At 55.7% G+C, this 21858-nt stretch overlaps 2 protein-coding genes across 6 annotated transcripts in view; one reads left to right on the top strand and one right to left on the bottom strand.

Moving 5' to 3' along the window:
• The window catches only part of RILPL1 (Rab interacting lysosomal protein like 1), a gene marked incomplete at both ends in the record, with an annotated part of 29547 nt that extends 15047 nt beyond the window's left edge, over positions 1-14500 (top strand). The window contains 5 exons of one of the 5 annotated variants that reach the window (XM_084253243.1): positions 420-671; positions 5848-6020; positions 7851-7943; positions 12777-12800; positions 14356-14500. In XM_084253243.1, coding sequence (XP_084109369.1) covers positions 420-671; positions 5848-6020; positions 7851-7943; positions 12777-12800; positions 14356-14500 — 687 coding nt within the window. The other 4 variants (XM_084253244.1, XM_084253245.1, XM_084253241.1 and 1 more) reach the window with 4 other exon arrangements.
• Positions 14501-17182: 2682 nt separating this feature from the next.
• Positions 17183-17923, bottom strand: SNRNP35 (small nuclear ribonucleoprotein U11/U12 subunit 35; the record flags this gene model as incomplete). The annotated part of the gene is made up of 1 exon (XM_084253587.1): positions 17183-17923. The coding sequence occupies one exon, from the start codon at positions 17921-17923 to the stop codon at positions 17183-17185; it is 741 nt and encodes a 246-aa protein (XP_084109713.1).
• Positions 17924-21858: the final 3935 nt, after the last annotated feature.

The following is a 21858-nucleotide window of genomic DNA, read 5'->3' on the forward strand; positions in this document are numbered from 1 at the left end:
AGGCTTGAGGTCCTCTGACTCCCTCTATATGCTGGGGGACCCCGAGGCCTGCTCAGCCTTTGCTCTGACCCTGAGACTTCCTCCACTCCACCTGCTTCCTGTCCCATGTGTCCAGGCTGCTCCAGGAACCCTTATAGTGTGTCTACCTGAATTAGAAGGACACCCCTTTCTTAAGATAACTTACTTCTATCTGTCAGAAACTGTTACCATACACTAAGAAGATGCTTAGCTTCCATCTGTCATAATATTTGAATTGCCCATCTATGATCTCAGTAGAGCTATAAGCATATGAACAAATTTCAAACAAATAAAGGTGTCCAAAGATGGAATGGCATGCCTCTAGATGATGTGCCTGTGCAGTGCTCAACATGAGCTACTGTACATGGCGGTCCCATGCAATGGCCTTCCTCTCTCTCCAGCTGCAACAGCAGCAGACTCGGTTAATGAAGATCAACCACGACCTTCGCCACCGCATCACAGTGGTGGAGGCCCAGGGGAAGTCCCTGATTGAACAGAAGGTAGAACTGGAGGCAGATCTGCAAACCAAGGAGCAGGAGATGGGCAGCCTGCGAGCGGAGCTTGGGAAGCTGCGAGAGAGGCTGCAGGGTGAGCTCAGCCAGAATGGAGAGAAGGAGCCAGAGGTGAGTGGCAAGTGGGAAGCTGGTGTAGAAGTGATGTGGGAGGGTAAGTCTGTGGACTGGCTCCAGGGGGCAGGGCTGCCTTGTGTTCCCCATTATACTTAAGGAAATAGGAGGCCCAGAGAGAGCAAGCTTCACAGGAGGACACACAGAGCTGGGCAGAGCTGGGCAGAGCTGGGCCTGGAACCCAGGACTCCCAGCATTCCAGCCCAGAGCAGTCAGCTCAGTGATGGCTGCTGGGAATCTACCATGCATGCATGCATGCATCCATTCATTCATGTAGTTGTTAACTATGTGGCAGGTTCCTTGGGGGATAAAATGGAGAGCAAAAAGCAAACCTGGTTCCTATCTACGTGGAACTTGGTTTAGTATTAGAGACAGATGTTAGTCAAATCCCACATAACATCATTATGACTTGTGATTGTACTTTAGATATCACCCGATGAGAAATTATTTGTCCACGTTAAAACCTGTAGTTCTAGTCTTAATAGACATAAGGTGGAAACAGCCCTCATGTCCATCAGCTGATGACTGGATAAGCAAGCATGTGACGTCCGTCCAAACAGTGGAATAGTATTCAGCCTCCAGAAGGAGTGAAACACTAGGTCATGTTACAACCTGCATGAATCTCAAAAATGTGCAATGTGAAGGTAGCCAAGACAAAAGACCTCCCAGAAGCACAAAGAAACTTCCCAGGCTGTTTCTGAAGGACAAAGGCTTAGAACATTTATCCTCAGTGCCTGTCGCCATTTAGCTGAGGTGGCCCCCAGGGGATGGTCCCTCCCCAGAACTCCTGGGCAGAACTTGTGGAACAGATGGGGCCTGCTGGTCCCTTGGAGATACGGCAGTTAAGGATGCTTGTCACTCAAACAGGGAAGCCTCAGGGCTGGGGGTTGGGGGTGCTGTAGTTATGCCCCTAGGGCATATGGGGGTCTCAGAGGACAGGACAGCGCAGGGTGGAGTGGAGTTTCATGGAAGAACTGTCCCTCTAGCTGGATGTCAGTCCTAACAATGCTGACATTCTGGTAGATGGGAAAGTGGAAGGCGGAAGAGCTGTTTGAGAAAAGCATCAGGCAGTGCTGAGGAGACGCTCGGGGCTTGCTCTTCCCCCTGACTGCTGCTCACTGGTGCAGGTCTCAGGCGCCTTGCTAGTCCTCTGGGGTACAGGTGGAGGTGAGGCCAAGGAGCTCACCCTCAGGTTGGCTCACATCCCAACACAGTGCCTTGTGAATTCAGGTCAGATACTAGTAGGTTCTGAAAGGACAGAAACCTAGGGTATATTCAGCAGGTGAGGGAGAGAAGTCTTGAAGAGATTGAGGCCTGCTTTTGGCTAAGAGTGACTAAAACTCAAATAAAATGGTTTGGGGCAGGGGAGGAAGTTATTGGCTGTGTAACTAAAAGCTCTGGGATAAGATGGCTTCAGGTGTGGCTGGTTCCAGGGTGGTTCTCTCAGCTCTGCTTTCCTCTGTGTTGGTGTCATTCTCGACCAGGCTCTCGTCACAAGTGCCCTCTGGTATCCCACCAGCTTCGCAACCCTGGTGGAAAGCAGTGGCCTCTTTCCCACATTCCCAACGAAGGTCTCAGGGAACCTCTCATTGACCGTCGCTGGAGGCATCACGGCGGGAGGTTGGGCCCATGCCTGTCATCCATCCCCGAGTCACATGGCTACCCTGGGTGTCCATTCAAGCCACATGCACTGACGGGGGTGGGGTGGGGGGGTGGCCCCAAGGGAAAAGCACTGACTTAGCCGAAGAAGCGTAGGAACCAAGGCAGACCAGGCGGCGACAGCAGCTGTCATCTGCAGTGCCAGAGTGGGGTGCGAATGCCACCCACGAGCAGTGCCAATGTGGGTCCCCTTACAGGGTTTCAGTGGGGAGGGACAGGACCAGCCCTGAGTTTACGGGGAGCAGTTTAAATGGGGGAGCTGAGGGTAGACCCTCTGCAGTAATCCCCGCGGGAGAGGCCAGGGCTGGACTGGGTCTGTGGGGGTGGGTGGAGGGGGGCAGCGAGCCTGCAGACAGCCCCCAGGTAAAGCTTGGGGAGGTCACCCCCCTTCCCCTGGCAAACCCCTGAGTCTGGAGAGAGCTCAGGCCTGTCTCTTGCTGGCAGGGGGTGCCTGGTCCAACCCCAGGTCCCAAGAACATGCCCCCAGCCCTAAGACTCAGAGCCCCTGATCTCTCTAGCAACGGGGCCAGGGATGTTTCACACCTCCTTGGCTTGAAGTCTGTCGTTCTCAGCTTCCCTTTCTGGCACCGAGGGGGCGGGACAGAAACAGGGAATAAAATCAGGTAGTTGTCGTGACTAAGCAGCTCGCTGCTCTTCTGCAGCCTGTTCCCAAGCTGGGTGACCCCTGGGGAAGCTGGAACCTCCAGCTTTCTTCCTTTCAGAGGTTAGACCTGAAAGTCTGCACTCCTTTGCCAACCTATTGGGGGCTCCCCTAAGATCGAAGGGGGGAGTCAACCCCTCCCCCATAAAAGAGCGCCCCTTCTCCAGAGAAAGCCCCTGAGTGTCTCAGGCGGTGACAACTCCCATGAAAGTGTGTTGGTTTGTAGGGACCCTCCCCTGCCCTCCAGTCTGGGTGGGAAGGGTCCTTGGAACTATCACTGCGTCACCCAAGGCTAGGCCAGGAAATGAGACAGCAGGAGCAGGCAGCATGCTCAAAAGGAATGGGGGAGTGGGGTTTGGGAACCCCCATGAAGGGCTGTCCTTCCTGGGACATGTCGCCTGGCCCTCCCTGGGGAGGCACAGGACTGACCCCGGGGAGTCCCAGGGTCTGGGTGATCTGGGGAGGGACAGACTATGAGCCTGAGATCTGGGCCCACAGCAGGGGGTGCTAATGTCTCCAGAGCCCAGGCAGGGGCTCTGGCATTGGGTGGCCATGGACGAGCGTGGACAGGAGCGACTGCTGTGTAGTCACGTGGACCTGGAGTCACCACGTGGGCCCAACGTGACCAGGCTTCCAGTGTCCCTTCCAAAAGGAAGCCCCTAACCCAGACTTTAGTGTGACCCCAGGGAGTTGACAACTAATTCTAGAGTTTTAGACCACAGCAAGGGCCAAATAAAATGTGTGTAAGGGGCTTCCTGGCAAACTCCTGCATGTACGTCAAGATCCCACACACAGAGACCACCTCTGCAGTAACATCTTCCCTGGTCCTCCCCTGCTAGGCTGTGATGTCCCCCGGCCTCTTCTGTTACAGAGCCTTGTAAGTTTCTATTTGCGCGCCGCTCCCCTCTGCCCCCATCTTCAGATTCATCCGAGCTCAACCTCCAGCCAGCACAAAGTTGATGCTGGATAAATGTTGAATACCTAGTAGACATCCAGGGATGCTCCACGCTTACCCTGGGCAGGGAAGAGCAGGGAACTGCCTTATGAGTGCCTGCTGTATACTGGGCACTTGCTCTAGTGGTCGTGGGTAGAAGACACGGTCCGTATGTGCGGCTCTGCGCAGGGAGTCAGACTCTGAGGATGGACCTGGGGACACAGGCCTCCTGAAGGTGCGGCAGGGAAGTCCAGCCCTCCCGCGTCCCTCCCCTAGTTCCTGGATGGCCAGAGGCCTTGGGGGTGGGGAACATGGGCTCTGCATTCCTGCTGCTCCATGCTCACCCCTGGTCGGACCAGCTTCCCCCACGTACCTGCCCCCCCCCCCACTGCTCTAGTCACCTGATCTGCCCCAGAGGCCGGTGTCTCCTCTCAAGCTGTCCTTTCTCAGAACAGCTTGTCCTGACTCTCCCTGGGTGAGAAGCATCCCACCTCTGCCTCCTGGAGCCCACCACCGCCCAGCACCTGGCCTCCCATCGCCCATCTGGACTCCAGGCCCTTCTCCCTTCTCCCCACTACGGAAGGTTTGGGGTGGGGCAGAGTGTCTGTTTCAGTCCCTCATTCCCCAGTTCCAGAGTTTTCCCACTCTGGAGCTTCTGTTCAGCCCATCTAGCTGCTTAGGGGATGTTGGCAGCTCAGGGTGTTGGGAACACAGACCCATCCGCCTGCAGAGCCGGCCGGCCGCTGTGGGGACAGCTTGCAACAACTTCCTCGTGATGAAAAAAAATGGGGAAAATAAACGCAGTGTTCCACCGCTAGTGGGAATGTAAAACGGGGTGGTGGCTCTGGAAGACAGCTCCGCAGCGCCTCGAAAAGTTAAGTACAGAGTAGCCAAGGGACCCCGCAGCTGCGGCCCCGAAGGAATTGAGAACAGATGTCCAGACAGACCCTGGTTGGGTCCTGCATCCTGGCGGAGCTGGCCGCGGAGCCACGGGGTGGGGGCGGCCTGAAAGCCCGTGAATGGTACAGGGAGACAGACGCTGCCCACCCACTCAGTGGAGTATGGTTCAGCAACAAAGAGGAAGCCCTGACCCCCGCCCCCCCATGGGTGAAGCTATATCTTGATGCCAAGAGACTGGTCACAAAAGGCCGCAGAGTGCGGTTCTGCTTCTAGGAAATGCCCAGAACAGACAGATCCATAGACACACAGCAGACAGGTGGCTGCCAGGGCCTGGAGGTGACGGCTAATGGATGCGGGGTCCCCTTTGGAGTACTGGGAAAGTTCTAGATAAAATGACAGTTGTACACCACTCCGGGGGACGAGATGGCACTGAGTTAGTATTTTAAAATGGTTCAAGTGGGAAATGCTACGATGTGTGCATCTAACACGGGGTTTTGAAAGGCTCCTTGCTGTGGAGGAGGGTTGGCAGGAGGGGGTTGGAGTCTGGCCTGGAGCAGCAGGGTCTCTCCCAGGCGTCCCCCACCACCCCCCGATCTTGAGGAGGCCAGAGCCCCGGGAGGAAAAGGCTTGCTCAGAGGGCTGGTCACAGATGGCGGCTGCATGTGACTTAGTCAGCTGGGAAGGACTCAGATTCCGGCAACTTTGGGCAGTTTCGCAGCAGCTGGTGAGACTTAGATGAGAAGGTGGGCGCGGGGAGGGGGTGGCTGTGGGGGGGGGGCCCACAGCACCTTCCCCTGGGACGCCTTTAATGCTGTTTGTAGCGGAGCCCTGAGTGGCGGGGAGGCTGCACTGCTCAGCTGTTGTGCGGGAGCCGGTGGTGCGGGCTTCAGAGAGAGCAGAGGCCGCCTGGCCAGCGTGCTTAAAATAGCGCCCTCCGCAGCGGTGGGGTGGGGGGTGGGCAGGAGGGCAGGGAATCCGGGGGCGCGGTACAGAGTGGGCGCTGGTGGTGGCCGTCAGGAATTCATTAGCAGCCTGTCTGCCTCCTCCAGGTGGAGCCGGGAGGAGACGAGGGTGTCTCCGAGGCGGAGAAGGCGGCCATGGACCTCAAGGACCCCAACCGCCCCCGGTTCACACTGCAGGAGCTGCGGGACGTGCTACATGAGAGGAACGAGCTCAAGTCCAAGGTGTTTCTGCTGCAGGAGGAGCTGGCCTACTACAAGAGGTGAGGCCGGCCGTGCTCGCTCCCAGGCCGTCCCTGGGCCAGGAGGGGACGGCTCCGTGCTGGGGCCGTGTGGAGTCTGCAGACAGCTAGGATTGCCTCTGGGGTGCAGCCGCTGGAAAGGGATTTACATGCACTGCGTGGCTTGGGCCAGGACCCCAAAATCAAACAGTAATATTTTCGCAGTGAAAGATACGAAGTTATGCTAAATCATACTAAAGATAATAGGCAACCTCACAGGACTCTATTTCCACTTTTGCCAACCAATAAATGACCTGAAAATGAGATTTTTGGATTTGAGAATTGCAGCTAAGAGATCACCAGGTATAAGCACAGCCAAGTACACGTCATTAAGTCCACGGCTATTTGGTCCTAACACGTATCAGACCTGTGCTGTCCCGTCTGGTAGCCACAAGCCACAAGTGGCTACTTACATGTAAATTAATTCTATTTATTTTTTTAAAAAAGGTTTATTTATTTATTTATGCATACAAGAGCTGGGGTAAAAGCCAGAGGTATGGGAGGGGGGTGAGAGGATTTACCAGCGACACAGTAGGGAGCAGAACAGGCGGATTGACTGAAACACACTGCTGAGGGGAGCAGCGGGTGAGACAGGAGAGGTCTGCTGCGCCATGTGGGTTTCTCCCTGGTCGGCCAGGGATCAAACTCGTGCTGTAGTGGCTGGCAGTAACTTGATAGAGTTGTCTTTAACCCCTGTGCCACCAGGGAGGCCCCTAATTCTATTTAAATAAATTCTAAAGTTCAGTTCCTGGCTTCCCTGTGCTTATTCAGCCACTGGCTACCAGGATGGACTATTTCCATCCCTGTGGAAAGTTCCATGGGCAGTGCTATTCCTGACCTAGACCACCATTCGTTTAGCTTCATACACACCGCCCTCCTGTTGTTCCTGCAAAACACACTACATTGTCTCCTACCTCAGGACCTTTGCACATGCTGGCTCTGCAGTCAGGAAGACATTTCCCTTCGCTTTTACCATGATTGACTCATCGTCATTCAGGGTTTAGGTCAGAGGAACCTTTGTTCCCATCACACTCCCCATTGTGTGCCCTGTATCTGTTGTTATACCCAGTTTTATTAACTCCTGGCGCTTTTCACCATCATATGTTCCTTGACGTGCTTGTTTTACTGTCTGTTTCTACATCAGTCTGTAACATGAGGACCAAAAAGCCTTATTTGTCTTGTTCATGGCTAAGTCCTCAGCACAGAGCACCTACAAATACCTGTTGACTGGGAAGCCAGAAGGAAGGACACAGCATTAGTGTGACCCCTGCTCCAGTAGGGAAGATAAAACATGCGCAGAAAGCACAATGCCATCCTTTGTTCATCTTTGTCTGTGTGCCTGACATCCCTGTGCACGGGCTTTCAAAACAGGGTCATTCTGGCTTGGGGCTGGGGTGGAAATCAGGCAGGCTTCATGGAAGAGGTGGTATTTGAATCAGGCCTTCCCTAAAGGATAGGGTATGGAAGACGGGTGGGTGCCCTGTGCCAGATGGAAGTAACCACAGAGGTATGGAGAGAAGAATTTGGCCAGGACAGGAAAAAACAGGTAGTAACTCTGTGTGGTGGGAACCTCTTCAGAAAATGGTAGACAGAGGTGGGTCCCTTTTCTGAAATTCCTCACCTTTGAGGAACTGGGCCAAAGGGACAGCAAGGCGGACCCTCTTAGCCAGCCATGTCCTTCAGCCCTCCCACAGGCAGAGACTAGGGCACAGACCATTCTCCTCTCAGACCATCAGTCAGTACTCTTCTGGAATATTCCAGCTCTCACAGAAATTTTGCCTCTTTTATCTCATGCCTCTCAACTCCTTCCAGTGAGGAAATAGAAGAGGAAAACCGAATACCCCAACCTCCACCCGTCGTGCACCCGAGAATGTCCCCCCAGCCAGAGTCCGGGATCAAGCGGCTGTAAGTGACGCACTTGCGCCTGGGGGTGGCTCCGCTGGCGGCTGACCTGGCGGTTCTCGCGGCCTCACTTCTCCTGGCACCTGGTCCAGGGCCAGGCTTGTCGCTAACAATTTCCTGCTGGCCCTGGCCTAACCCTGGAAGCACGATGGGCCTGGCTCTCCGGCTTTGAATCCTCCCAGGGGCCGGGGGCAGAGAGGTTAGGAGGGCTGAGGCGTGGGCCCTGGCTGATGCTGGGGCTGGCTTGAGTGTGCCCCTGGGCCTCAGAGGACAGCAAGAGGTCCGGGGGTGGGAAGGGAGCACGTGCCTGAAGGGCTAGGGCCCCAAGGTGTCTGCAGTGGCTCCGGCCCACCTCTGTGCCTTTCTGTGACATTCAAACACCTGTCTGTCCCTCCGGCAGTTATGGGGATATAGTATATGCACAGTTGGGCCCTGGCTGATGTGGGGTCACACAAGAAAGTGTGTCCCAGTCCTTGTCCTCGCTAGACTTTAAGCTTCTTCAGTGGTTCTTGGCATCAGAAAATCCTGTTGAGGGATTCTGAATAGCGGTGTGGGCTGTTTCCCTGGTGGAGGGGCCTGTGCAGTTGCATCAGCAGCATCTCAGTGATAAAGAAAAGAAGCAGGAGTTGTGGAGCAGGCTGTGGCATGCAGGATGCTGCTCAATGCTCAAGACTGAAACTCAGAGTAGCTTTAACTCCAGATCCAACTCACAGGAACTGAAAATAGGGGATGGAGGGACCCCAGTCAAGGTCAGAGCGCTGGGCAGAGAGGAAGGGATGTCCACTGTAGCCTCATCGCGAGCGGGGAGGGAGTCTTTGGCCTTGGTTCTAGGATAGACTCAGTTCCCAGGAAAACTCTTAGCCTTGGTTAGGCCCCCATGCAGTGCCTGGGAAGAAATGGGGTTGGCTTTTCTGAAACTCTGATCCACCCCTCAGCCCATCTCGTGAGAATGAGCAGTTTATTTGTGCCAGCAGCTACAGCTTTGGGCTTTAGATCAGGGGGAGCTGAGACAGTTTCACGGACCCCATAGTTCCTCCCTGGGCTGAGGGAGGAGGGAGACCAAGAGACCAGCACTCTCCCTGCCTCGGCCCTTCATCCCCATCTTTCATTTTTTTTTTTTTTAAATATTTATTTATTTATATAAGCATTGGGGTACAGGTCAAAGGCATGGGAGGGTGAGAGAATTCACCAGAGACAGAACAGGGAGCAGAACAGGCAGAAGGACCAACGTAAATTGCTGAGGGGAGCAGCAGGCAAGACAGGAGAGGTTTGTCACGCCATGTGGGACTCTCCCTGGCCAGCTGGGAATCGAACCAGCGCTGCAGAGGCTGCAAACAGCTTCATAGCGCTGCACTCAACCCGCTGTGCCACCGGGGAGGCCCTCATCCCCATCTTTCAAAATCAGCCTTTCTAGCATGTTCACTTGCAGGGAGCGGCAGCTCCAGCACTGTCCTTCTGAGTCACATGTCATTCTAGAGATTCCTTCCGAAGCGGGGTTTTTATATTTACCACTCCAGCCCTTCTCTCTAAAACAGGTCACCAAGAGCAAGCTTTTGCTGCTCTCAAACTGGGCAAAACACAGAGGAAAGTTATCAGAAATAGCCAACAGTCTTTCCACTGGCTGTGCTCCCCACTCAGGCTGTGGCGTCTGATCCTCACGCACACATTGTTCCAGAGAGGACCCTTGAGCCCCATTTGCAAAGTCCTTCTCCCTGTGAGGAGCTTCTGTTCGCCCAGCAGGACCTGGGGCTCTGATCCTGACAGGAGAAGCAGCTGGAATCAGGGAGCCAGAGAGGGAGCCAGGGACAGGCAACAGAGACATAGAAACAGAGCGAGAGAAATGAGAATCTCTGCACTGGGGTACGGGCGGCCGCTGCAACCTCTTAGGGGGATAACTGGGAGATCGCACTGGCACAAAAGGCTTTTGACCAGCCCAGGCTGGACACTGGCCACCTTTGTCCCCCTCGGCTCTGACCGGGAGCGGCCTTAGTGCGACTGGAGTGCTCAGAGCCCAGGCAGGGGGGCCGCCCCTGGGGGCTGGGCCGGAATGGTCCCCCTCCCCCGCCGCCCATCTGCGTCTGCCTGGTGGCTCCAGCCTCGCCTCGGTGGAGCGTCAGCACGGGCTCAGGCTCGTTAGCTGCCATCTAGCCCCGCTTCCTGCCCTGGCCAGCTCTCCCTGCCCACCGGTCAGCAGCAGAAGCTGCTGCGGAGATTTGAAGGGGTTTCCCTGCTCACAGCACCTGAACTAAGGTGTCTGCCACCCCGAAATCAGCGCTGGGACAGCGAGCCCCTTTCTCAGATAAGGAAACCGGGGCCAGAGAAGCCTTCATTTACTGGAAGAATCCAAGTCAGATTTGAACCCACACCCCGGCGTCCTCCCCGTGCTGGCCGAGCCCTCACATTCTGCCTCGCCCCGCTCGCCGTCACCAGATGTGGGCTGGCTGCCCGGTTCCCTTATCTGTCGAATGCACCGCAAGCCAGAGATGCCAGCTTCTGCATTTCTGGGCTGTTCCCTCTGGTCAAGGGAGCCAGAGACTCCCGCCGCCAGTCAAAACAGTGTGCCCAGAAGGCGGGCCAAGAATAGCTTGTGATTGAGCAGCCGGCTGGCACTGCCCAGGCAGGTCACGAGGGAGCGCCTGAGACTCCAGCCTCATCCCCAGTGGACACCAGCCCACTGCCCCCCTGTGTGTGGCCCCGGCTCTCAGGCACAGCTACAGGGCTGCTTTCTGCGGAGCCAGCCGAGGGGCTGGCCAGGAGGCAGGTGGGTGCAGAGGGCTTGGCGGGGAAGCTGCGGATCAGAACTTGGCCCGACGCACCGGAAAGGTTGCCTGGAGTGGGCGGCCTCCAAGTGCTGCCCGGCGGCAGCATCAGTGCATTCTGTCCCCATCCTCCTACCCACCGCCCTCCTTGCTTCAGCCCAGAAATAGCTTCATCACAGCCGCCCATTACCCCCCTGAAATGCCACGGTTAGAGCTGCATCTGGTTTAAGTCTTCCAGAAATATTCAGCAGGGCTGGGGGTGTTCAAACCAGGGACACCAGATTCAGGACATAAGCTTTTGGCCCAAACAAGCCGGTCTTTTCGTGGAAGCAGCTGTACCTCTAGAGGTGGCAGCTTGTGCAGGGAGCACCTGGGCTAGGGAGGGAGCACCTGGGCTAGGGAGGCAGCACCTGGGCTAGGGAGGGAGCACCTGGGCTAGGGAGGGAGCACCTGGGCTAGGGAGGCAGCACCTGGAAGGAAGAGAGCACCTGGCTTAGGGAGGCAAGGCGGCCCAGCACCCGCCTCCAAGTTTCCCAAGACCCCTGTGCTTCCGTCTGGCCCCAATCAGTCAGGCCCCAAATGAAGTCCAGCATTTCCAGGTGGACAAACCTCTCTCCCTAAGAGCGGGGCTATCCCCTGAACAGTGACTGTGACCTTGGGGGGCTCCCTGTTATGCTAAGAAGGGTCCTGGCCGAGGTGGCTGCAGGACCGTGTGGCTTGGAGCCTTGGAAGGCTCATGTCCCCGCCAGCCTCGACTCATGACCAGGTCCATTTAGCAAAAGGTAAAAACCTCCTCTTGCTGTCACCATGAGAAGCCACCAGCAGTTCCCTGAGGCCAGCCGCCCTGCAGTGTGTCAAAGGTGATGGACACAGAGTCCCAGCCTCATTTGAGATGATCACGCCACGGCTTTTCCCAGCCAACCTCTAAAAAATAACAAAATCAAAGCTGCTCGGAAGCAGCTGTGGCAGCTTGGTCTGCGTATCCTCTTCCCTCTCCCGGCCCAGAGGGGACTTCAGCACGCTGCGGGCTCTGCTCCCCGGGCCGTGGCCAGGCAGGCTGTGGTTATGCGGGTGCACTACATCAGTTCTCGTTTTGCCACCCACTGTGGCCGCCGGTCTCCCCCGGTCACCCTCCTGCCTGGAGCAGCTCACAGCAGTGGGGGAGATGTGCTGGAAGCCCCCAGGAGCGTCACCCCTAACTCTCCCCCTCCCTGGAAGCAGGTGGCTGCCCTCCTCCCGCACACCCTGTCTGCCCTCGGGGCCTCTGTCACGCCCTGGATTCCTTTGCTGGGGGTTGCTGTGACCGTGGCTTAAACAACAGGAACATGTTCTCCCACGGTGCTGGAGACCACAAGCCCAAGTGGTCAGCCGCATCAGTTCCTTCCGTGGGGGGATTGATCCGCACCCCTCCCAGCTTCTGGGGGCTGCAGGTGACTTTGGGTCTTCCTTGGCGTGTGGCTCCTCACCCCGTGGACCTCTGCCTCCCTCCTGACGGGCCTTCCCCAGAGCCATGGTCATGTCAGGTGCCCCCTTTCAGAGGCACGCCGGGCACATGGGAGCCGTGCCCACCCAGGGGCCGAGGGCTCCAACATACGGGTTGTGGGTAGAGGGACCGTCACGCCCATAGCATACCCCCAACGCAGCCTCCCTGTCTGCGAGCGCCATGTCCACTTCTCCCACCTCCCCGTTTGATCTCCTGTGTCTGTCTGTACTTCTCGCCCAGGATCTTTACGGCCATAATGCCCATGGTCGCAGCCGGACTGATCCTAGATGACCCCACCCTGCAGCCCGTCCGACGACTTGTCCCCCTCGTAGGCACTGTGTTCTTTGGTTGCCTTTTGAGCTGTGCCTTTGGCGTGTGCAGTGTGCTGCCGTGCGGCTGCCTGCCCGCTGGCCGCTTCAGCTGCATGGCCACCGCCTGAGCACCCCGAGTGCCGTGGGCATCAAGTGCAATTTCACACGTGCCCTCGGGACGCCCAGGCTGCACGAGTGACGCCTCTGGATTCTTGGCTCTGTCACCAATAATTCTTTTTGTCTTTTCTGTTTCCATTCTAAAACCACCTTGTCCATGATCCAGTAAAGACGGTCCCTTAAGTGACGGGTCAGTAATCGCCGCCTGCTGTGACACCCCCGCCCCAGAGTGACACTAACACTGTTTTTGATCCTCACGCCCCAGCTTTCTAAATGGCTTTGTTTTGCCCAGGCATGGCCAGTGAGCCCGCTGGCCTTGTAGAGAGAAGGAAAAGCAGAGGGAAGGGCCCACGTCTGGTTCTGTCTGTGACCCTGGGCCAGGCAGTGCCACGTGCTCTGCTGCTTTCTTGTCAGGGGGAGGTGAGGTGTCATCGGACGTTGCTGCTGCTGTGTTTCCAGCCAGCTCATTCCCTGACCACACTACGAGAGCGATCACAAGCAGCCCAGCGCGAGAATCGCGCCTCCCCTGAACCGCGCACACACCTGCTGTCGAGCAGAGACCTCAGCGGGCAGGGAGGAGCCCACCAGACACACTGACTCGCCCCCGCGTGTGGTTGAAAGAGCCCTTTCTTCCCTGCAGTGAGTGTCCGTGAGAGCCAGTGACCGCCGAATCGTAAAATCATTTTCACCCAGTTGTGATTAAATCTGAACCCTATAGGCGATCTGAGCCCGCACATGCACACGCACACGCACACGCACACATGGGAGCTCGGAGCTCAATGACTTGATTCTGGGAAGTGTAACACAGCTACTGTATCTCGCCCCAAGCGCAGAAACCGAGATCTGAGAGTGGAGAACTTGGTGAGGAGAGAAGGGATCTTTCCTAGAGGCTGGGCGCACACGAGGGCGGGTGCAGCTCAGCAGACACTCGTGGCGGGCCAGCTCGAGCTTCCCGGCCACGGTCCTCGTCTGCTTAGTGGCGCTGAAGGGGACCTGCTTTCATGGGCCGCGTGGCTACTCGAGGGTGATTTCTACCTTTGCTTTCCAGGCAGCGGGCGGTCCGCCGAGGGCTCAAGGCTGTGGTCACGGCTGTCCGCGCAGGCCATGTAGCTCATGGCTGTGGCCGCATGTAACGGCTCTCATCAGGCTTTGACACACCTGTCAGAAGTTGCCCATGTGCTATACTCACGTTGATCCCCCAGGCAGCCATGCGTACCACGCTTGATGCGTTTTTGAGCTGTCACATTTTCTTACCACTGACTCCCTACATTTGCCACATCGTAAGCGGTAAGAGCCACACAGCCTGGGCTTTGATGGGCTGCTCATGTAGGGTCCCGATTCACATTAAACGGCTCATAACAGCCCCCAGCTGCTTACATCACTATCATCTGACGTCCTATCTGGCTTTCAAGTATGACTTCCTCTGCATCACCGGGGGAAGGAAACCCGTGGCCCTTGTCGATGTTTCTGGAGGGTCATGAGGAGAAATCCCTCAGGGTTCAGGTGGGCGACACATTACCTTCCACCCTCATTCACACCCTCTTCACACGGTCACCTCCGGGGCACCGTGCCAGTGACCTGCAGAGCCCCCTGCTGCTTTCCAGAATAACTTTGACCTGCACCCCCAATTTTTTTAACACCTGATGTGCGCCCTTCCCCACTTGCCGCTGTGTGTCCCAGCATCGCAAAAGCGGGTCGTGCTCAGCCAAGGACGGGCGCTCATATCTTTCTTTCTCTCCCAAAAGCTTTAGCTTCTTCTCCCGAGACAAGAAGCGCCTGGCCAACACGCAGAGAAACGTGCACATCCAGGAGACCTTCGGCCAGTGGGCAAACTCCCACCGCGACGACGGCTACACGGAGCAAGGACAGGAAGCACTGCAGCACCTGTGACCGGGGCCACCGCCGCCCCCGGCCTGGCCCGTCCGCCGAGCACCTGGCCCCCCAGGTGCCACCACCGTGGACACTGCTCGGTGCAGATGCACCCTCAAAACTGATCCCTCAAACAAACTGTCTGCTTTGAGGAAGCACATTGAAAAACGGATGCCAAACGCGAAAGAAATGTTTATTTATACCCAGGCTCCCCCGTTTATAATAGACAATGCCAGTCCCTTAGGATATATGTTTAATAGACCATGGACTGAGGCAGGACTTTTGCATTAACCTGAGTGACACAGTAACTTCTTTAAGCCAAATACATCACTTGCCACTGCAACTGCTGTTTGATTTGCTTCGTGTGAACTTCTCCGCGTAGAGCTTTTATGATGGTGCTGGTCACAAGCGCAAGCAGGGCCAACTTTGCATGAGTTGTGTCCCTAGGGGGTGGATGGATTAGGTTAGACAAGTAGGGTCTGCCAAGACACAGGACCTGCTGGCCTAGCTCAGACAGACAGATGGCAAAAGGAAACACGGACAACAGCATTTCCACCCACAAACTAAAGACAGCTGTTCAAGAGCCCCCCGTTGTGGACCGCGCCTCGTTACCATTAATGCCTAGAGCATGTCCAATGTTCAAGGCCAGTGCCTTGCAATCTGCTGTGAGTTGCGCAGTACTAACCAAACAAAGTTGCTAAGGATGAGACATTGTTGCTCTGTTTCTCTTGTGGACTTTTTTCTTGGCATCCTTTTTCCTTCTAGCATTCACTGTACCAATAGGTAGCCCCCTGCCAAGAAGATTACAAATACCCTAAAACAGATTGGGAATGGGTGCCCCCCAAGGGGATGTGGGATGGTGGGTGGGGATGGACATGCGCCAGAGAGGGGTGAAATGATGACTTGGGGACCCTACACCTGGCTGACTGCGGGGCTGTGGTGGCAGGGGCCAGGTGCCCTGGGCACACCTGGCGAGTGGGGGGGGGGTTTACCCAAATAATACCTTTTCTCCACCCACAGGGCACCCAGGGCGCAAGGCTGGTAAGGTAGCAAGCACTTCCTAACAGCACCCACAGACACCGGACAGGTGGCATTCTACAGTGTTTGCTGAGAAGCCATGGGGTGGGTTTACAGAACACACATGGACTGTTTCCAGCGGGCTGAATGTGATGATGCTGGCTTAGAGCAGAGGTTCCTGCACCTGACTGCCACTAGAATTATTATTCTCAAAAAGTAGAAAAGCATTTGTACTGAGGAACCCCCATCCCACCACCACCACCACCTTCAGTTGCCCTTCCCAGGGCAACAAGTATGACCACTTTGAGTAGTTTTCCTAAAATAGTTTATAAAAATATAAGCAATTATGTTAAGAAATACGTTTATTTGCATTCTCTTCCCCTAAATACATGCTCTTCTGTGCTTTTCTTCATCACGTATCCTGGAGAATGTGCCATATTAGTAGAGACAGTGGGTCTCCACCCTGGTGATTTGCCCCTTCCCCCACCGGGGTCACTGGGCAGTTTAGGGTTTGGGTTGCCACAACAGGCAGGGAGGGTGCTGCTGCACACAGTGGGTAGGCGCCAGGGGTGCTGCTCCGCACCCTGCCAGGCCCAGTGCAGCCCCACAAAGAATGACCCAGCTGCAGGTATCACAAGGGGAGGCGAGGAAAGCCAGTTGCACCCAGGCCCCACTGACAATGGGGACCCCACCTCCTAGCCTTTATTGTCCCACAGCATGGTGGTCTGTAAAATAACCCAGAAGCCGAACTGCTAGGTCAGAGGGCGCATCACTCTGAAGGTTACTGCTAAAGCCCCCGCTGTGGCGAGGCTACCCATTTCTTTCTCTTTTATGGCTACCAGGTCCCACACCAGACTTTGCCCTGGGCCCAGGGTAGGGTTTGAGCAAGCGGATTTTTAAAACCCACTCCTGTTCTGATCCTCAGATTGGTAACCACCAGGGAGCCTCTCTACTGTGGAGCACTCTTGTTCAGCTGAAGCACCTGCCTACTCTGGCCCAGGACACACTTTGGGAGCACTTTGTCCTGAAATGTGGGTGACAGCAGAATGTGTTCCTGCAACGCTGATTTCTGAGACTTGGGTGACAGCAAACTTCTGCACCAGAAATCCAGAGTGTATTTTTCTAGAACACGTCTAGCAGCTGACAGCAGTTTTAAGATAGGGCAGGTGCCCTGTGCACCGGTGAGTGATACTCCTGTGCAAAACCCGCCTATGAAGGTGTGAGTCTCCAGACAAAATCAGCTATTTATTTTGTATGAAACAGTTTGAATTTTAAGAACCTGCACTTTCAAAGACACAGCCCTTGACAGAACAAAAATGCAAGAAGTCACTTTTGAACAATGTGACTGCAGTGGTATCTATTCAGAGCCCCCAGCAGTGCAGACTGAACATCCCGTCGCCAGCAAACCAGAGGGAAGAGACGAAACACGTGCCTTTCTACTCAGATGCTGGTGAGACGAGGCTGTTTCTCAAGCTTATTAAAGAATGTGACCTTGAAGAGGACTAACTCACAGTGTCAGCATGTTCAGCCTGAATCTGGGTCACAGACTGGAGAGGAAACTTACTGCAAACCCCGGCAGCGTCAGGAAGCTGCGCTCGAGCAGGGACTCGTCCTTCGTATCCAAGCGATCAGAGCAGCAAGGCCTTTACTTGTGCCGTCTCCTCCGGCCGGTGCTGCTGCTGAGCGCTACTTACTTCTGTCCCTCTTCTCCCTCCCCTTGACCCTGTCATCTCTGAAGTCCCTCTCTCTCTCCCAGTCATTTTCAGGCCACGCCCTGGCGGGCTCTCGCTCCTGCCATCTCTTCTCTCTGCCCCTGTCATGGTCTCGATCCCGCGCCCTCGAGTCCCAGTGTCTCTCCCGGGATCGAGACCGCTCCCTCCGTTCCCGCCTCCCCTCTCTATACTGGTCATTTTTAACAACTGGCAAATTAATGGGTTTTCGAAAAGGCCGATCCCGCCCCCCAAATCTCAGCTGCCCTGATTCCTTCTTCCCCCCCAGACCTCCTCCAAGTCGCCGGGGGATCCACCCTTTGAGAGTCCTTTCCAACTCGTAGTCCACGAATATCTCGTGCTGGTCGATGACCAGCCCGTCGGCGTCGCGGTAGGCGCGCAGCAGAGAACGCTCCTCTTTGTACTCGATGAAGGCGTAGCCCTTCGAAAAGCCCGTCACCAAGTCCCTCACCAGGCGCAGCCGCCGGATGTCCCCATAGCGGGAGAACACCTCCTTCAGCTTCTCCTCCTTGGTCTGTAAGTTTAGTCTGGCCACAAACAGGGTTAGGAGGGGGTCCCCCGTGACCCCTTTGTTGGGGGCGTATCTTGCCAGCATAGCCCTCCAGACTGCTCGATCGTGTGGGTCTTCATCGGTGCCATCGATGCTGCCAGCTTTAAGCGGGTCATATTCCTTGGCAATGGGCATCCAGTCGTTCATGGTCTAAGGGAGTAACAGAAGCGTTTAGGAGTAGCGCCTGCGGGGCCTGCGCATTTAACACTTAGTCCTACAACCAGCCCAGGAAGCAGAAGCGATGGGCCACCCCTTCTCTGAGGAGGAAAGGAACTCCCAGAGGCTAAGGGCTCCCAGCTAGAAACTGGGGAGATGGGATAAAAGCCAGGGCGTGGGCTACAGGGACGCTCCTTCCTCCCTCTCAAGAGGCTCCATACATGTCCCATCCCGTTTAGCCACAGGAAGACGCTTGTCCACTCACTCAGAACATAGCAATGTGGATCATGAGCCAGGCTCGTGTTCAGAGACTTAAATGATTACAGCAAAGGCGGCATGGAAGTGCTGTGGAGAACGGCGCTTTCTAAAACCACAAACTTCATGTAGAAGGGACACACGTCATACGCACTGAGACACAGGGACACAGTGACTCTCCACCAGCTCCTCCTCTGGCTCCCCCAGGAGCCCCAAGAGGCCAGTCTGTTTCATCTCTGCCCCCACTCACATCCTGACACTTGAACTGTTTTTGAAGTACATTCTAGATATTACATCACTCATCTATAAATACTTCAGGATGCAGCCCTGAAAGGGCAGGACTTTAAAACAGAACTAGCAGGGAAAATGGGGCTGGTGGCAGCACTGGGCCTGTCAGTAGTCAGGCGCCAAGCTGGCATCACAGTGAGCCCAGGAGCAGGCGCTCTGCTTCCCAGGGGATGTGGGGTTTCTCCCCAGTCCCTGGTTGATAAACCCTCTATGCCTCAGAACATAGAATGGATCATGATGGTGAGCTGAGCCCTGCAAGCACACAGCCACTGTCCTTCAATCTGACGCAGACTGACTTTTTTGGAGGGTAAGGAAGTTGGAAGAGTCTGACACGTGATCATTACTTCACCCCAACCTGCTAGGATAATAAATTCGGGGCTCCCCAGCATTTTTGAGGCTATGAATGCTTGTGCGACCACCTCTGGGATTGTCGTGCGAGGGCTCTGTGGCATGTGTATGATGTAGATGTCTGCTAACACGCTATCTAGAACGTTCTCCTCTGACTCACATCTTCCGCAAGGATCTTTTTGCTTTTGTTCTTCTGCTGATGGGTTATGTAGGGGGAGTGACAGCTTATGGGGTGCACTGTGGAGCTTGTTTTCCCAGCCAACATGCCAAAGTCCATGGGGCAGCACGCAGCCCTCGGCCTCTCCCCAGATCCCATCACAGAACCCTCCACGCCGGGGTGGATCCGTCCTCCCTGACTCCTCTGGGGAGCTTCCCTGCTGGGGATATTCTCTTCCACGTCCTCCCGCGCAAATTCTACTCTCCCCTCCGGGTTCTCTCCCGGGTGCAGGTCACCCCCCGCGGCTCCACTGTGCCCCGCTTTTCCCAACACGCAACATCCGCACCTCAGTCTGTCTGCTCGCCCCATCTCCAGCGCCTAAGACGCTTCCTGGCGAACGCGGGGGAACTCGACCAGCCCAGGCAAAACTCAACTTTGTTTGTTCCAAACCTGACCCCCCCAAAAAGCAGTGGAGCGCGGGCGGGGGTGTGTGTGAGAGAGAGAGATCGCTTCACTGAGGACAGAGAAGCGGACAAGACCACCCGCTTCTTAGCGTCACCATTAAACAGCAACTCTGGCCCCGAGCCCAGCGCCGCGCCCCCGGCCCTGCCCGGCGGGGCGCCCCCGGCGCGGAGAGGCGCTTCCTCACGGCGCGGGCGCGGCCCTCCGCGCCCCACAACCCAGAAGTCTCCCCTTCGCCGGGTTTCAACATGGCGGCCCGCAGGCGCGGACACACCGTCCGGCCGCGCCCCCGAGCCCTCCCGCCGGTGGGGCCAGCGCCCGCGGGGACGCCCCTCACCTCAGCCGGGCGCGCCGCCGCCTTCCCCGCGGACGCCGGCGCCGGGGCCCTGCGTCAGGAGAGCGCTCGCGCCGCCGCGCCCGCCCTTGGCGTTGGAGGCGGCAGATTCGTCACGGCGCTCTGGCCGCCTTTCTTTTTACCTTAAGAAATTAAAAAATCGCTATGTTTTGAGTCCGCCTCCCCGGAGAGTGAGGTTTCTGCTCGTCTAATTTCCCGGCGAAGACCAGCGGCTCCATGGAACGGCCGCTGCGGCGGCTGTCGAATGTGCGGCTGGCGGCGGCCGCGGGGTTTGCCCCGGCGCGGGCTCCCGGCGCCCGCCGCGCGCGTCGTCTGAGGAGCGGGAGGGCGCGCCCGGCGTCAGGGCTCCCCGGGAAGCGCGCGCGTCGGTGCTCGCGCAGCTGTACGTCCCCTGTGGGGTGCCTGGCCCCGGCGTGTAGCAGGCCTGCTTTCCACGCCCCGGGACGTGGAGGAAGAGTGCGAAAGTGCCGTTCGGGGGTGTCTGAACTCCGAGTCGCTGGAAGTTTGCGTTTTTTGCACGTCCCCAAATGGCCCTGTAAACGCCTACTAAAGCACCCCACCTTGGGGGGCCCCGGGAACAAGCCCAGACTTGAAACCCGAGCGTGGGCGGGAGGGCGCTAATCGTTGCGAGCTTGGCTCGGTGCCCGCGCTCTGACCACGTTTTCTTATTTTGATAGGTCGGGGTGCAGTGACGACGTGAACTTCGTGGGTACAGTTGTGCTTTCGTGGTCTGATGATGGGTGTCTTGCGCTAGTCTTCAGCTACCTCTTTTAGCATTCTTACACGTGATTTCTGCAGACAACTGATCTCAGATTTTAATTCTTAGAAGGTAAGGTTGCCTCTAATGACTGAGGATGTGTTTCCGTTATCTAGCCCGCATTGATAGTGGTAGGGGGAAGGTAGGTTTTAAATACCTATCCCTTTCTTTATAGTACAAGGTCTTAAAGTATATTACCGAAACTATGGAGTAAAAATAAGCAATACCTGTAGTTTAAGTTTTATGTTTCAAAAAATGCGTGTGTGGTATGTACATACGAGCGAATACTAGTCAGTCCTAGGGAAGGAAATTCTGACCATTGAACAACATGGATGGACCTAGAGGACGTTGTACCTTTAAATGAAACAGGTCAGATACAAAAGGACAAATATTGTATGATTCCTAGACTGTGAGGGACCTAGAATAGTCAGATCCATAGACAGGAGGTAGAATGATGCTTCCCAATGGCTTGGGGTGATGGGGAGGGAGACGAGTCCCTGTTGAATGAATATGAGGTTCTTTTTGGGAGGATGGTGCAGTTCCTGAGATGGCTGGTGGTGGTAACAACAACATTGTGGATATACTTAGGGCCACCGTGTTACCACCGTCAGTTCCCAGCAGTCCTCCCTTCAGTGGTGATGACATTGTGGGATTTGTAGTTCTTGGTGTCTTGCATCTCTTTGGTCTGGAGTGGGGGTGGAGTCTATAAAACCTGTGCTTGTGGAGTTCCTTTGGGACATCATTTCCCCCCAACCACTGCACTGCACACTTAACAAATAGTTACCATAGTGCATTTTATGTTGTGTATCTTTTACCACAATAAAGAAGTTTTGTTAATATATGTGTGTGTACCCCAGTAGCAACAAGTGCAACTTAGCATCAGGTCTGCCATACTCCAGTAAAAGGAGCATGCTCCTTGGAGAGATGGCTGGTTCTAGGCCTGGGGGAAGAAGATGAACTTGGAACAATTTATAGTGCCCAAAATTTCTTTTTTTTTTTTTTTAAAGATTTATTTATACGGGCTTCCCCTGGTGGCGCAGGTGGTTGAGCACAGCGCCGTGAAGCTGTCCGTAGCCTCTGAAGCGCCAGTTCAATTCCGACTGGCACGTGAGGGTCCCACATGGCCCGGCAGACCTCTCCTGTTGTGCCCGCTGCTCCCCTCAGCAGTGTGTTTCATCAGTCTGCCTGTTCTGTTCCCTGCTCTGTCTCTGGTGAATCCTCTCACCCTCCTGCACCTCTGTCCTGTACCCTGGTTCTTGTATAAATAAATAAGTAAATAAATCTTATAAAAAAAAAGATTTGTT

Source organism: Talpa europaea (assembly GCF_964194135.1).
Source record: "Talpa europaea genome assembly, chromosome: 14".
Lineage (NCBI taxonomy): Eukaryota > Metazoa > Chordata > Mammalia > Eulipotyphla > Talpidae > Talpa > Talpa europaea.